Below are 16,260 nucleotides of genomic sequence, written 5' to 3' on the forward strand. Positions count from 1 at the left end.
TGATCTTTTAATATCACAAGTGATTCAACAAGAGGCTCACAACAGTCACTATACAACGCACTTTACATCTATGGTGAGTCACACAGTTACGAGTCTTGCTCTACACCCACCCAACTGGGCGGCAGCTTTAGTCATGTGCTCCACATCCACCCAACTGGGCGGCAGCTTTACAGTCATTTGCTCCACACCCACCCAACTGGGCGGCAGCTTTACAGCCATTTGCTCCACACCCACCCAACTGGGCGGCAGCTTTACAGTCATGTGCTCCACACCCACCCAACTGGGCGGCAGCTTTACAGTCATTTGCTCCACACCCACCCAACTGGGCGGCAGCTTTACAGTCATTTGCTCCACACCCACCCAACTGGGCGGCAGCTTTAGTCATGTACTCCACACCCACCCAACTGGGCGGCAGCTTTACAGTCATTTGCTCCACACCCACCCAACTGGGAGGCAGCTTTACAGTCATGTGCAGGCTGCACCTACAGTAAGCAAATTTTGGATACTTGCCTAAGACTCCTGGCAGTACATTATTATGAATGAAGTACTTGCACATTTCCTGGACTCCACTGACGGTGTTATCTCTGCATTCCGCGATTTTTCACATTCCGTTATATAATGACGCAAAGTATGTTAATAGTTCTACTGACAGATATGTTTATGCCGTTCATATATGACCTCTTCAGACGCACTCTCGCACAAACCCATGCTGGGATATGTATGGACAGTGAGATCTGGCTACCAGAATATAATTTATATAAATGTGATAGAGTAAATTGATCAAAGTAGATTTGTAGATTTGAGAGGATCTTGTATGCTGAGAGCTCCTAAACTCTATAAATGAGACAGTAGAGATACTTGGAATAAAATAGAGAAGAAACGCAGTTATTACTCTAATATAAAAACCGTCAGAAACAATGGGTGAGGAATTCACAAAATACATAAACAAAATAGAGAATAGCCTCGATAATCTGACAAACCCAACACCAGATATTTCCTCCTTGCTCTGGCTAAGATGGACAATAACAAACAAAAATATAATACCAGAAAATCATCCTGGAAATAATAAACCACAGGTCAAAGAACTACTTAGAATCTGTGACAAATTTTCGCTGAATCAACAAATAACAGAGCCATCTAAAAACGAAAATAATCTAGATCTGATCTTTACAAACAATGAAGAAAGAGTTACGAATATTTTAATCTCAGATTCCAAATACTCTGATCACGATTTTAATAATAAGATGATTGACTTGGAAAAAGCCAACATAGAAGTTGTAAACATACCAAGGGACACAGCCTTTAATAAGAAAACTCCCACGCTTGGAATAGAACAGTTAACTCCCAAAGCATACAAAGTCTGTTTGAAACGTTCTTTTGTGGAAGGTCAGAAACAGGAACCACTTAGAAAGAGAACGTAGACGATTACAGACGCCTGAAACAAGTGAAAGACACGAACACCGTCTTTATAAATGACATCCAAATCCCTAACAGTATAACTAATATCAACACGAACGCTGCAGAATTGAAAGTGAAAAATGACATCATAGCCATGCATTCAGCCCCGAGTTCAGACATGAATTCCATATTTATAAAGAATATTGGGGAGATACCAGAAGCACTTAAATTAGTAGTGAATTAAATTAGCATGGATTAATGGGAAGATGCCAGAAGCACTAAAATTAGCAGAGAATACTGTGGGAGATACCAGAAGCACTAAAATTAGCAGAGAATACTGTGGGAGATACCAGAAGCACTAAAATTAACAGAGAATACTGTGGGAGATGCCAGAAGCACTAAAATTAACAGAGAATACTGTGGGAGATGCCAGAAGCACTAAAATTAGCAGAGAATACTGTGGGAGATGCCAGAAGCACTAAAATTAACAGAGGCAGCTGTACTACACAAGGGAGGAAACAAAGCACTGGTTAAAAACTATAGACCAGTCGCACTAATATCACACATAATATAAGTTTTTGAAAGAGTGATCAGGGGTAAGATATCTAGTTTTACATAGAACAATGATCTCCACAACCCCTGACAACATAGACTTGAGCGGGGAGATCGTGTCTTTTGCAGTTACGAAACCAGTATACGAAAGTCATGCATGCATTAGAAGAAAAACAAAATGCCGATGTAATATACACGATCTTTGCAAATGCATTTGATAAATGTGATCTTTGGAGTAATAACCCATAAAGTGTGATCAATAGGAATAACAGGTAAAATAGGACGATAGATATTCAATTTCTTTTTAAACAAAATGCAAAGTATAGCAGTCAATCAAACAAACTCAAGTCCATTCAGAGCGAAAAGTTTTATACCTTCAGGGCACGATCCCTGTTCCAAGGCTTTTTCACTTTTTCTTATCAGATACAGACGAAATTACAAATTACAGCTTTGTGGCATCTTTTGCAGATGACAAAAAACATAAAAACTGCTTTTGTATTAGACTTTTGTATAAGACTTAAAAACTTCAAGCCAATATTAATAAAGTGTTTGATTTGGTAACAGAAAATAGCATGATGTTTAACAATGATAAATTTGTGGTAATTAGGTGATTACAACAATGATTGTAACTCTGGGTGCTGGTGTTCTGTTACAGTGATTGTAACTCTGAGTACTGGGTGGTGGAGTTCAGGGTCAGTGATTGTAACTCTAGGTACTGGGAGGTGGAGTTCAGGGTCAGTGATTGTAACTTTAGGTACTGGGAGGTGGAGTTCAGGGTCAGTGATTGTAACTCTAGGTACTGGGTGGTGGTGTTCAGGGTCAGTGATTGTAACTCTAGGTACTGGGTGGTGGAGTTCAGGGTCAGTGATTGTAACTTTAGGTACTGGGAGGTGGAGTTCAGGGTCAGTGATTGTAACTTTAGGTACTGGGTGGTGGAGTTCAGGGTCAGTGATTGTAACTCTAGGTACTGGGTGGTGGAGTTCAGGGTCAGTGATTGTAACTTTAGGTACTGGGAGGTGGAGTTCAGGGTCAGTGATTGTAACTTTAGGTACTGGGAGGTGGAGTTCAGGGTCAGTGATTGTAACTCTAGGTACTGGGTGGTGGTGTTCAGGGTCAGTGATTGTAACTCTAGGTACTGGGTGGTGGTGTTCAGGGTCAGTGATTGTAACTCTAGGTACTGGGTGGTGGTGTTCAGGGTCAGTGATTGTAACTCTAGGTACTGGGTGGTGGAGTTCAGGGTCAGTGATTGTAACTCTAGGTACTGGGTGGTGGTGTTCAGGGTCAGTGATTGTAACTCTAGGTACTGGGTGGTGGTGTTCAGGGTCAGTGATTGTAACTCTAGGTACTGGGTGGTGGAGTTCAGGGTCAGTGATTGTAACTCTAGGTACTGGGTGGTGGAGTTCAGGGTCAGTGATTGTAACTTTAGGTACTGGGTGGTGGTGTTCAGGGTCAGTGATTGTAACTTTAGGTACTGGGTGGTGGAGTTCAGGGTCAGTGATTGTAACTTTAGGTACTGGGTGGTGGAGTTCAGGTCAGTGATTGTAACTCTAGGCACTGGGTGGTGGTATTCAGTAACAGTGATTGTATCTCTAGGTACTGGGTGGTGGAGTTATTTTCAATCACTGTTACTGATAACAGTGATTGCAACTGGGTACTGAATCAACCCGTCCTCTTAAAAATAACGTCACTTTTGGCTCGTATGCGCACTATGGCCAAATTTGGACGTAATTTGAAATGAAATCGACTCACAAAAGTGACGTACTGTTCCGTTTTCTGTTTGAGTCGTCCGGCCCTCCTCGGACAGCTTAGAAGAGAAACTTTCCATTAACGTTTTTCATAACGTTTTGAAACTTTATGAGAATTTCCTGCCCACCTAACCTATCAGAGGACCCTTGACTTACTGTTGTTGAAAAAAAAATCCCAAATATATTTTCAATATTTTTTCATTTTCAAATTACGTCCATATTCGGCCATACGGGCAAACGGCCAAGAGCGACGTTCTTTTCAAGAGGACAGGTAACGTGTTGTCATCTACAGTGTCTAACCCTTAGCTATTATATTCATACACATAACTTCATGAAGTGCATTTACAAGATGTCTACACTTACACTCTACTAATACAGTCCTGTGTACCCGTAGAGCATGATCCTATCACTCCTATGTTCTAATCTTGTTTGTTCCATCCGCTGAACATTTGTTAGCGTCTCCCACTTTGTAACTATAGCGACCTCCATTTTACATTCAGATGAGGATGCTGAAGTGGCCAAGAGAGGGCAAGTGGCCCGGAGGCAGCGCGCTTATCTTGGCCGGAGTGATAGTGTGGTTCCTCCTGTGCCTCTACCAGCCTTCTCAACCTTCTGGACGCTATTGGTAAGCTTCACTCTTGAAACATCTGTTGATCTAGACACTATTGGTAAGCTTCACTCTTGAAACATCTGTTGATCTAGACACTATTGGTAAGCTTCACTCTTGAAACATCTGTTGATCTAGACACTATTGGTAAGCTTCACTCTTGAAACATCTGTTGATCTAGACACTATTGGTAAGCTTCACTCTTTAAACGTCTGTTGATTTGGACACTATTAGTAAGCTTCACTCTTAAAACATCTGTTGATGCCTCTTCCACGTCTTGGATTTCGTTCTCGCGGGCTGTTACAACTAGCAGTTAGTGACTGACTCTTTAAGTTCTTCTTTATTTGCAACTGATATTCATTTCGTCCTCAAATAAGGTGCTGTTTTAGGGCTGTCATCTGTCTTAACAATGCATTTAATATTGTCTCTAGAATATTTAGATTAGAATTGGGGGGTGAGGAGCCGTTGTATGAGAAAGGTTCCTGGTGTCTGTCTGTCTGTCTGTCTGTCTGTCTGTCTGTCTGTCTGTCTGTCTGTCTGTCTGTCTGTCTGTCTGTCTGTCTGTCTGTCTCTCTGTCTGTCTGTCTGTCTGTCTGTATGTCTGTTTATTTTACAGTCCTTTTGTGTGCTTGTGTCTCTCTCTTTGTCAGTCACTGTACTCACCTAATTGTTGTGCTTGCGGGGGTTGATCTTCGGCTCTTTCGTCCCGCCTCTCAACTGTCAATCAACTAGTGTGCAAGGTTCTGAGCCTATTGGGCTCTATCATGTCTATGTTCGGTAACTGTGTATAGTCTTCCTCCAACGCATCACTGCCTAATGCATTCCATTTCATCTGTGAGTCTTGTATGTGGGGATCATGTCTTCCCCTAACTCTTCTGTCTTCCAGCGACGTGAGGTTTAGTTCCCGTAGTCTCTCCTCGTAGCTCATACCCCTCAGCTCGGGTACTAGTCTGGTGGCAAGCCTCTGAACCTTCTCCAATTTAGTCTTGTGCTTGACTAGATACGGACTCCATGCTGGAGCTGCATACTCCAGAATTGGTCTAACATATGTGGTATGCAATGCCCTGAATTATTTAATTCAGAACACAAGTTTATAAAGGTCGTTCTTATGTTGGCCAACCTGGCATATGCCGCTGATGATATCCTCTTGATGTGAGCTTCAAGGGACAGGTCTGGCGTGATATCAACCCTCAGGTCTTTCTCACTCTCTGATTCTTGAAGAATTTCATCATACAAATGCAGCCTTGTATCAGGCGTCCTGGACCTAGATTCAGGAAGCTCCATGTATTTCTTCGTAAGTAGGTTTGCTACGAAGGTTCCTAAGTATGCCCTAAAAGATGCTTAGGTGCAATTCAGGTAGGACTACTTAGGAAGATATTTGTTGGTTCACCTGCGTGCCGATAGAGGTCACTACTGTGTTTCGTTTAGCCAATCAGAGAGCAGGCAACATTCTTCATATTGAAGATTTAGCGCTGGCTGATCGGAGCTCTACTGCCTCCTATTTACGTCAAATTTTCTTATAAAATTAGTATATTTCGAAGTAAAACTGCCTTTTCAACTTTTTCAACTGTGTACAGGGGCCACGAGGCTTGCTCTGTGTACACACTCGGTAGGCTGTGAAGGGTCGCCCCCCCCCCTCTTTACCACTGGTCAACAACCAACTGCCTTACCACCACCACCATTGACCAGAAGCTTTATGGTCAGAATACCTTTAGTAAAGATGTGCACAGAATGCAACAATGAAGTAGATTACCACCAGAGCTTCCAGTGCCAACTACGTTCAGCAGCCATACACAGTTAGTGTGCCAACATGTCAAATAATGCCAGGAAAAATTGGTCCCAGAGACCACTCGGTGCACTGGTTCTGCAGAAAGTATAATATTACTGTCTTGAAGATTATGGCAATTCTTGATAAAACCCCAGCAGAGCACAGAGAATCACTTCTAACTGCCTGCACGGAAATATCCGAAGTTTTCAAACAAATTTTCAAGGACACCCAGGCAGAACCAGAACTGGAGCTACATAACGCACTGGGATCCGTATTGGCGTTGGGACCGGATGCGACGCTGGCGTCGAGGCCGGATGCGATGTTGGCGTCGGAGCTGGATGTGGTGTTGGCGTCGGAGCCGGATGCAATGTTGGTTCCCGGGGCCGGATGCGATGTTGGCGCCGGGGCCGGATGCAATGTTGGCGCTGGGGCCGTATACTATGCTGGCGCCGTACGCGACGTTGGGGTCGGGCGCGGTATCGGCGCCTGAACCGGGCGCGATATTGGCTCCAGGGTTTTTGAAACAAACAAAACAAGGACCCAAAATCTGCCAATATTACGAATGGGGTATCTGTAAGCATGGGATATCGGGGAAAACAAATGGAACATGTAAATATGATCATCCCAGAAAGTACAGGAATCTTCTTAGTACAGGTAAATGTACCAAAAGTTGTGATCTCTTTCACCCAGAACTGTGCAAGACCTCTCTAAATAAGAATGAATGTTTCAACACAGAATGTCCAGCTTTTCATATAAAAGGAACCAGGCGAATAAGACCGACAAACCACATTGATTAAAGCAACCACAACACTATTTACCAGGATGATTTTTAGCAAGATGAGGAGAAGAATGGCTAAATATGTTCAGACTCTACCACCAACTCGGTCAAGTGCTAGAGAGGATGCAAACACAGTGGCCTCCTTACCAGAGCCTCAGATATTAACACCAAGTAAAGCATCCAGCACTTCCAGAAACATAACATCATTTTTATTTGCCAACATTCATTTACCAACATTGTCCTTGTATATAAGTCACCGGAGGCAAACCCTCAGCAGTTTAAAGACCAACTAATGAAAATAGAACACTGCTTGGAAAACCTCTCAAATCCAGCCGCAAACATCATCCTGCTTGGGGACTTCAACCTACGGCACCTGAAATGGAAGACCCTGGCTAATACAGTTGTATCAGAGAGAATTCCGGGAAGTATCCTAAATGAACAGGCACATGCAAATGACCTGCTTCGGATGTGCGACAGGTTTGCCTTTAACCAGCAAATATTAATAGAAGCAACTAGGAAGGAGAACACGCTGTACCTCATTTTCACTAATATTGATGAATTGATCAGGGACATAATGATTACCAATACCTGTTACTCAGATCACAGCTTAATTGAAGTTCTGACAAACAGGGGGAATAAACCTTCAAAATCAGTCCCGATTCCCGGTGGAGGAGATTTCTGCAAATTCAACTTCAATAATAAACAGATAAACTGGGAGCAAATAAACCAAGACTTCACAGAAATAAATTGGGAAGAACAGCTAGAAAATCATTTTTCTAGCTGTTTGAGCATTTTTCTAGTGCCTGGAAAATATAAGTTCAATAGCACTAGAAAAATGCTCAAACCGCATACCTCTAAGAAAAAAGAGGAAGAGATGCAGATTGGAACGGAAACGTCGTTAAATCTATAGGCGAAGAAAACGAACTGTGGAACAACTTGAGAGTCCCATCCTATCTCAAGAAAGCGAAGAAGATTAGGAAGAGATATAGAAACAATTGAACTAAAGCTATAAGAATCAATCAAAACCCATTAAAGACAAAGAGAGCAAAAGGAAATCAGTGAAATAGAGAAAATTCCGAAGTATTTTTTCTCCTATGTAAAATCAAGATAAAAAAACAACATCTAGTATTGGGACCCTTCGAAAGGGAGATGGAACTTTCACAGACGATAACAAAGAAAGGAGCAAAATATTCAGGAATCAGTACGACTCTGTTTTCAGCGAGCCACTAAACACACAAAAGATTGATAACCCAAATGAATTTTTCATGGATATGATACCAACATCAAATCATATATCAGATGTCACCCTATCCCCACTGGATTTTGAAGAAGCCATAGACAGTATGCCTATGCACTCTGCACCTTGCTCTTGAGACTACAAGACATGGCAGGATGTGCAATATACTCCCGTTGAAAAGCAGAGGTGCAACAGGTACTCTGAGAGAGAGAAATCTATCAACATCAGAGGCCCGAGACTGTTCAACACGCTTCCACTATATATAACTGGCCAACCCCTCACAGTGTTCAAGAGAGAACTTGATAAACACCTCCAAAGAATCCCTGATCAACCAGGCTGTGACTCATACGTCAGGCTGCGAGCAGCCGCATCCAACAGCCTGGTTGACCAGTCCAGCAATGAGGAGGCTTGGTCGACGACCGGGCCGCGGGATCGCTAAGCCCCGAAATCACCTCACGGTAACCTCAAGGTAAGGTACATGGAAAACAATTCAAAGCGGAAGCTCCTAGCTTGGCCCCGGAGCAAATCAAAGAGAGCAAATCTCAAGGTCGCTCCTGGTGAGTCCCATATCCTGAAGACGACAAACACTCTCCTTGCACCATCCTCCTCTACAATTAAGGGTTATAGAAGAGGCGGATGCTGTGTGCTTACCGGTATATTCCCTCACCTTGTGAAGGATCTGTTGGGTGCAGTGTTTGTCACATTTGCTCTGATGTGGACGGGAGAGAGGGAATTATTCAGCAGAGACCAGGGTGTCTAATATAAAGGCCTCGTCAAGCCTTTGCAAGCAATGATGTCAGGCTTGCAGAAGGTCCCTCCATCCGGTATACTGAGCTTGACGTTCCACCGCAAAACTTCTCTGCCACAGGCGGCCGGCTACGAACCGATGATATCGTCATGACGCTTCACCCAAGCCCCATGAGTCTTATAGCAGACCTGGGATATGTGGCCCAGGGTCTCTGATCTCCCGCAAGCATCGCAGAGACCAGAAGCCTCGGGTCTACCCCCTAGCAGCTCTAGACGGAGTGGCTACAGCGTTTGCCCTAATCTGGATGGCATGAGTAAAACCTACTCCGCTTAGCAGACGGGTACCGGACGAGACCCACTTGTAGCAGGAAGGAACCTCGCAAGCAGACGCAAGGCCGGCACCATCAACCATGCTGTACAGGTTTGCTTTCCAAGCCCTATGGTGGGTAGAGTGTTCTCACTCTCATGGTGGGTAGAATGTTCTCACTCTCATGGTGGGTAGAATGTTCTCACTCTCATGGTGGGTAGAGTGTTCTCACTCTCATGGTGGGTAGAGTGTTCTCACTCTCATGGTGGGTAGAATGTTCTCACTCTCATGGTGGGTAGAGTGTTCTCACTCTCATGGTGGGTAGAGTGTTCTTACTCTCATGGTGGGTAGAATGTTCTCACTCTCATGGTGGGTAGAATGTTCTCACTCTCATGGTGGGTAGAGTGTTCTTACTCTCATGGTGGGTAGAATGTTCTCACTCTCATGGTGGGTAGAATGTTCTCACTCTCATGGTGGGTAGAGTGTTCTCACTCTCATGGTGGGTAGAGTGTTCTCACTCTCATAGTGGGTAGAGTGTTCTCACTCTCATAGGTGGGTACAGTGTTCTCACTCTCATGGTGGGTAGAGTGTTCTCACTCTCATGGTGGGTAGAATGTTCTCACTCTCATGGTGGGTAGAGTGTTGTCACTCTCATGGTGGGTAGAGTGTTGTCACTCTCATGGTGGGTAGAGTGTTCTCACTCTCATGGTGGGTAGAGTGTTCTCACTCTCATGGTGGGTAGAGTGTTCTCACTCTCATGGTGGGTAGAATGTTCTCACTCATGGTGGGTAGAATGTTCTCACTCTCATGGCGGGTAGAGTGTTCTCACTCTCATGGTGGGTAGAGTGTTCTCACTCTCATGGTGGGTAGAGTGTTCTCACTCTCATGGTGGGTAGAATGTTCTCACTCTCATGGTGGGTAGAGTGTTCTCACTCATGGTGGGTAGAATGTTCTCACTCTCATGGTGGGTAGAGTGTTCTCACTCATAGCGGGTAGAATGTTCTCACTCTCATGGTGGGTAGAATGTTCTCACTCATGGTGGGTAGAATGTTCTCACTCTCATGGTGGGTAGAGTGTTCTCACTCTCATGGTGGGTAGAGTGTTCTCACTCTCATGGTGGGTAGAATGTTCTCACTCTCATGGTGGGTAGAGTGTTCTCACTCTCATGGTGGGTAGAGTGTTCTCACTCTCATGGTGGGTAGAGTGTTCTCACTCTCATGGTGGGTAGAATGTTCTCACTCTCATGGTGGGTAGAGTGTTCTCACTCTCATGGTGGGTAGAATGTTCTCACTCTCATGGTGGGTAGAGTGTTCTCACTCTCATGGTGGGTAGAGTGTTCTCACTCTCGTGGTGGGTAGAGTGTTCTCACTCTCATGGTGGGTAGAGTGTTCTCACTCTCATGGTGGGTAGAATGTTCTCACTCTCATGATGGGTAGAGTGTTCTCACTCTCATGGTGGGTAGAATGTTCTCACTCTCATGGTGGGTAGAGTGTTCTCACTCTCATGGTGGGTAGAGTGTTCTCACTCTCATGGTGGGTAGAATGTTCTCACTCATGGTGGGTAGAATGTTCTCACTCTCATGGTGGGTAGAGTGTTCTCACTCTCATGGTGGGTAGAGTGTTCTCACTCTCATGGTGGGTAGTGTGGGAACCGACCTGGGAGATTTATATTTATTTAATTTATATGAATTTATATTTACGTTAATTTATATACTTCGATAGCAATTTGTATAATGATAAGTGGACTGTATTTCTGCAATAATCTCATAATCTCACAAATCGATCCTCTACACATTAGGGGGGTTTATTAAATTTATATATATGCAGCCAATCAAACTACAGGAATAGACTACATACATTGAAAAGGTTCCTTATCTTATAGTACAGCAGGTTAGTCCACCAGGTATAACTAGGGTGTAGACACCAAATTATCCTCTTTGAGGTAGCTTCCATCACCCAGTAACTGGTGCACAAATCTTGCTTCCTCGTCTTGACCTGTCAAAAGGGCGCTAGCTGTGAAGCCAGGTTCTATATATGACAAGCTATATCAGAGAAAACACTATACATGGAACAATAAAGACCTGGCTTAATTACCTTTAGTTTGAGGCGATTTCGTGATCTAACCGGTTCACCCTATATCCTGACATTAATGGCCATAAATGAATGATAAACGGGTTTCGGATAGACACTTAACTTGAATTTGTAGACAGCGTGTTGATAATGGTACACTTTTAGTTTCCATAACACTACGTCCAAGTAAATTTAACAGGAGCCGAATTTGCTCCCGTGTGAGCCTCTGGTCTAGTATAAACAATGGCTGCCCTCCTTCCTCACTCTGACGCCTGGCTTACATTGTCCACATGTCAGAAAGTGATAGAAGGGTCACATTTACTCTACTTTAATATTGATAATTAAGTTAATTTATATGAGATGTTTTATGATGGTAAAGTCCAAAGACTAATGTATTTAAGAATAATTCCCAGCAGAATAGCTGGTGAATTATAATAGTATGTGGTGATGATATCCCGTTTTCTATAGACGGTAATTCCACTACAAGTTACGTTTTCTATGGGTAACTTGTTTATACAATACAGCTATTATCTGTATGATTATTAAATGGTGTCGGATTTTCCGACATAATTCCCCAGGGGCTGCTCACGGGTCGAAGTCCTAATTAGAACAGACGAACACCGATACTCCTCCTCCGAATTATTAGATTAATTTGATGTTAGTAGTTAGTAATCACACATTTGTGTGTCTGTTCGTACAGGACGGATGTCCCGTACTAGAGTTGCAGGGGTTAGAAGTCTAATGCGATTTCATTTCCCTGTCAACTCTTGAAAGGCTAATATACAAGCCTAATTACATATTATTTAACCCAGAAGACTGAATGTGATCAAGTACTACAGTCAAGTATGATTCAGGGACTGCAGTGAGATCAGTGACATTAGATATAACTTGAAGTTTCTTCAGGTAACTGGTCACTGATATATAAACACTGAAGCCCATGGAATACATCTTGATTAAATAATAAATGTATCAAATCAGTCATCAGATTTATTGGGGTTTAATTTAGTTAATTGATTCAGAAGATTGAATAGCTCATCATTAAAGTAAAGTATGGTTCTGAGACTGCAGTGGGTTCAGTGACATTGGTCGCAGTGACTTGTAGCTGTTTTAGGCTACTGTTCACTGATTTGCCACTGAGGCCTCATGAACTCATCTTCAGCTTTAAATGATGATACTAACATCAACCTCTGTTGGTATAGTCAGCTGTAATCTCCTTAGTATAATGCTACTGGAGAAATATAATCAGCTGACAAATTTAGATTTCTATTGGTATTGTTTATCTGCAGGCATAGGTCTCCTCAGGCTTGATACTGGGCCTGAGAGTAATTTACCTCCTGCAGAGTTTAACATGGTTATACCCTGATATTTAGTAGGGCTACCGATGAATCGATGACAATAGTCTGTCCCTACAAGGAGACCGAAGTCGGTGAGGTGATCAGACTTAATATTATCTGCCAATTTTATTCCTCTATTTCTCAGGAATTTGGCTGTTGCTCTCAGACCTTGAACTTGTAGGTCTACTGGTATTTTGTCCACCACAATGGCTTGTACTCGACAGACGTACCTGCCTAAACGTACTGATGGTTGTACCAACTGGTAGACTTGAGGTCCTGCATCTGTTACAAACCCTGAGATGTTGAATGACATCTGGGCTACAGGCCTTAATTGTAATTCATCTGCCAACTTTTTAGTGATATATGTTCTCTGGGATCCTTGGTCAAACAACCCACGGGTATGGACCTTGGCCCTCTTATTCAGGATGGTAATTTGGGCAGTAGGCAAAGTCGTATTACCTTTAGACTTTGCTGATTGGACACTCTTTGTTTGTTGCACCTTGCAGTACTGTACTGTGGTGGGAATGCTATCTTCCACCTTGGGGTTTGGCGACGTTGTTTTGGTGTCTCTGCACAATGCTGCATGGTGCTGACCTTTGTTACACCTATTACAAGGGTGTAATTGGGTATCACAATCCTTGATGTTATGTTTCCTGAGGCACCTCGTGCAATGTTGCAAATCTTTGAGTCGCTCAACACGGGCGTCACTATCAGGAAAATTAGAGCAGTGGTACATTGAATGTTTCTCATTGCAGAACAAACATGTTCCATAGTTTCCAGTACCCTTTGGTGTCACGTTCTTGGGTGACACAGTAACTATAGGCTTGGAGGGTCCCACTGCATATACGCCCACACTGTTACTGTTCCACTTTGGTGTTGAATTATATTGTCTAGATTGATTTGGAGTACCTTTGGTACTCTGTGGTTTACTATTATTGGTTTCTGAGGGTTTACTTGGTGGTTTTAATTTGTCATGTGTTCGTAATTGATGAACTACTGACTTTAAACCTTCAGATATTTCATTCATAGATAAGATGCTTTTATTGTAATGAGCACTCATTTGTCTCAATATGTCCCTAGGTATTTTCTCCTGGACAATTATTTTCAAGACCCACTCAGCCCCGTTTGTATCTGCTGTCAGGCTGAGGGCATTGATCAATGATTCTACCTCCAGCTTGAAGACTTGGAGTGAATCAGCTGAAGCCTCCGGTGGGGGTAAATGCAACAGCTCATGAACTAAATGTGATGTTCTTACTTCTGGATCAGCATAATTATCCTTGAGGAGTTTTACTGCCAGATCATAGCCGTCATTAGTTAATCTCAGATGGGATACTACTGTTTTAGCCTCACCTGATAATTGGCCTTGCAAATAAGAGAATTTACTACTCTTTGGTAAAGATTGTTTTGAGTCTACAAGGTCAACGAATGTGTTCCAAAATTCGTCCCAATCTTCCTCATCTTTTCCTGAGAAAGTGGGTAAATTAATTGGAGGGAGTCGAGCTTCTGCTTGACTCGTATTAGATGCAACTGTTGTTGTTGTTGCTGCCTTGTTCTGGGCAATTAATTTGACATAAGGCTGTAATGTGGCTTGAGTCTGATCTTCATAATTCGCAAGATCAACCATAATGTCGTCTATTTCTGTTTCTGATAAATTGGTGTTGGCAAGTTCAGCCACATATGTTGCTATTTGACATTTGATTTGCTCAAATTTACCTGCAGCTGCTTGATAATAGCTTTCCAGGTCAGCATAATCAACTGTTGATTGTTGTGACAAATCTTCACATTTCTTGATCTGTCTTGTTAAGTGGCCTTTAAGACCTGCAAGGGTTCTTTTCATTCTCCCTGCATTATCCATACTGGCTAGTTGGTGAAGCCTTGTGGGGCTTGTACTTGGGCTGCTCATAATACTGAACAAACACTGATGGTAGCCTAGGGTCAATTCTGCACTCACTAGGCAATAATCCTACCTCTACTAGAGGTTAGCACTTAAAATTAATACACATTATATATATACAATCATACACACTAATGATTTGAGTGATAAACCAGTGTCACCGGAAGTACCTTTAGATTAGCTCTTCTATATCACCCTAGGATGGTAGAGACACTAATTAATCACTCAAAGGTGTAATGATCATAAGTAAATTATTATATATACAACTCAACTCGAGTTGATAAAAATTACACCCAAAATAGGGTCTGCACCATTCATTAATGGTGTTAGGTTGTTGAATATAGTACAACTGACTATGCTAATAATGGGACTAGGATGAACGATAATAGTTCAACTAGTCATATCCTACCCTGTTGTGGGTTGGCAATTAGTAAATATTATACTGTGATCACTAGTGCAATATATATTAAATAATTCTCTATCTTGGAGAAATAATATACACAATTATTGATAATAGCCTCTTAATTGGCCTCTATGAAACTTCTAATATTATCAAGAAGTATTAAATATTATTAGTGACCTCGCGAAATAAACTCCACAAAATTCGTAGATAATCTCTCGCAAAATGTAACACCACGAAATCCGTGAACAATCTCGCGACACAGTCACTAATTTGGCTGGCTTCTATATTAGCGCTGTCATTTCACAGAATAACACGCCACCAAATCTGTGGGTGTGCATGAAACCGCTGACTAAGGCTTAACTGAACTGAGCAGGGCTCGTGAACTCGCACGAGTCAACGCCGCCGTCTTGACTGGCTTTGTTTAAATCACACTGCACTAGTATATTTAATGAATCCACTGGTTAACTGGTTCATCCGGTACTAAGATGACCAAATGTGGGTTCAAAGGATCAAATAATCCGTCATCCGGTTCGAAGATGACCAAATAATGTGGGAACCGACCTGTGAGATTTATATTTATTTAATTTATATGAATTTATATTTACGTTAATTTATATACTTCGATAGCAATTTGTATAATGATAAGTGGACTGTATTTCTGCAATAATCTCATAATCTCACAAATCGATCCTCTACACATTAGGGGGGTTTATTAAATTTATATATATGCAGCCAATCAAACTACAGGAATAGACTACATACATTGAAAAGGTTCCTTATCTTATAGTACAGCAGGTTAGTCCACCAGGTATAACTAGGGTGTAGACACCAAATTATCCTCTTTGAGGTAGCTTCCATCACCCAGTAACTGGTGCACAAATCTTGCTTCCTCGTCTTGACCTGTCAAAAGGGCGCTAGCTGTGAAGCCAGGTTCTATATATGACAAGCTATATCAGAGAAAACACTATACATGGAACAATAAAGACCTGGCTTAATTACCTTTAGTTTGAGGCGATTTCGTGATCTAATCGGTTCACCCTATATCCTGACATTAATGGCCATAAATGAATGATAAACGGGTTTCGGATAGACACTTAACTTGAATTTGTAGACAGCGTGTTGATAATGGTACACTTTTAGTTTCCATAACACTACGTCCAAGTAAATTTAACAGGAGCCGAATTTGCTCCCGTGTGAGCCTCTGGTCTAGTATAAACAATGGCTGCCCTCCTTCCTCACTCTGACGCCTGGCTTACATTGTCCACATGTCAGAAAGTGATAGAAGGGTCACATTTACTCTACTTTAATATTGATAATTAAGTTAATTTATATGAGATGTTTTATGATGGTAAAGTCCAAAGACTAATGTATTTAAGAATAATTCCCAGCAGAATAGCTGGTGAATTATAATAGTATGTGGT

At 42.3% G+C, this 16,260-nt stretch overlaps 1 protein-coding gene across 2 annotated transcripts in view; it reads left to right on the forward strand.

Moving 5' to 3' along the window:
• Window positions 1-16,260, forward strand: part of LOC123755284 (alpha-(1,6)-fucosyltransferase) — a 316,917-nt gene that overhangs the window by 135,983 nt on the left and 164,674 nt on the right. For both annotated transcript variants that reach the window (XM_069327846.1, XM_069327847.1), the window contains exon 2: window positions 4,196-4,320. In XM_069327846.1, coding sequence (XP_069183947.1) covers window positions 4,196-4,320 — 125 coding nt within the window. The remainder of the gene's footprint in view (window positions 1-4,195; window positions 4,321-16,260) is intronic.

This window comes from Procambarus clarkii, chromosome 20 (assembly GCF_040958095.1).
Source record: "Procambarus clarkii isolate CNS0578487 chromosome 20, FALCON_Pclarkii_2.0, whole genome shotgun sequence".
NCBI lineage: Eukaryota > Metazoa > Arthropoda > Malacostraca > Decapoda > Cambaridae > Procambarus > Procambarus clarkii.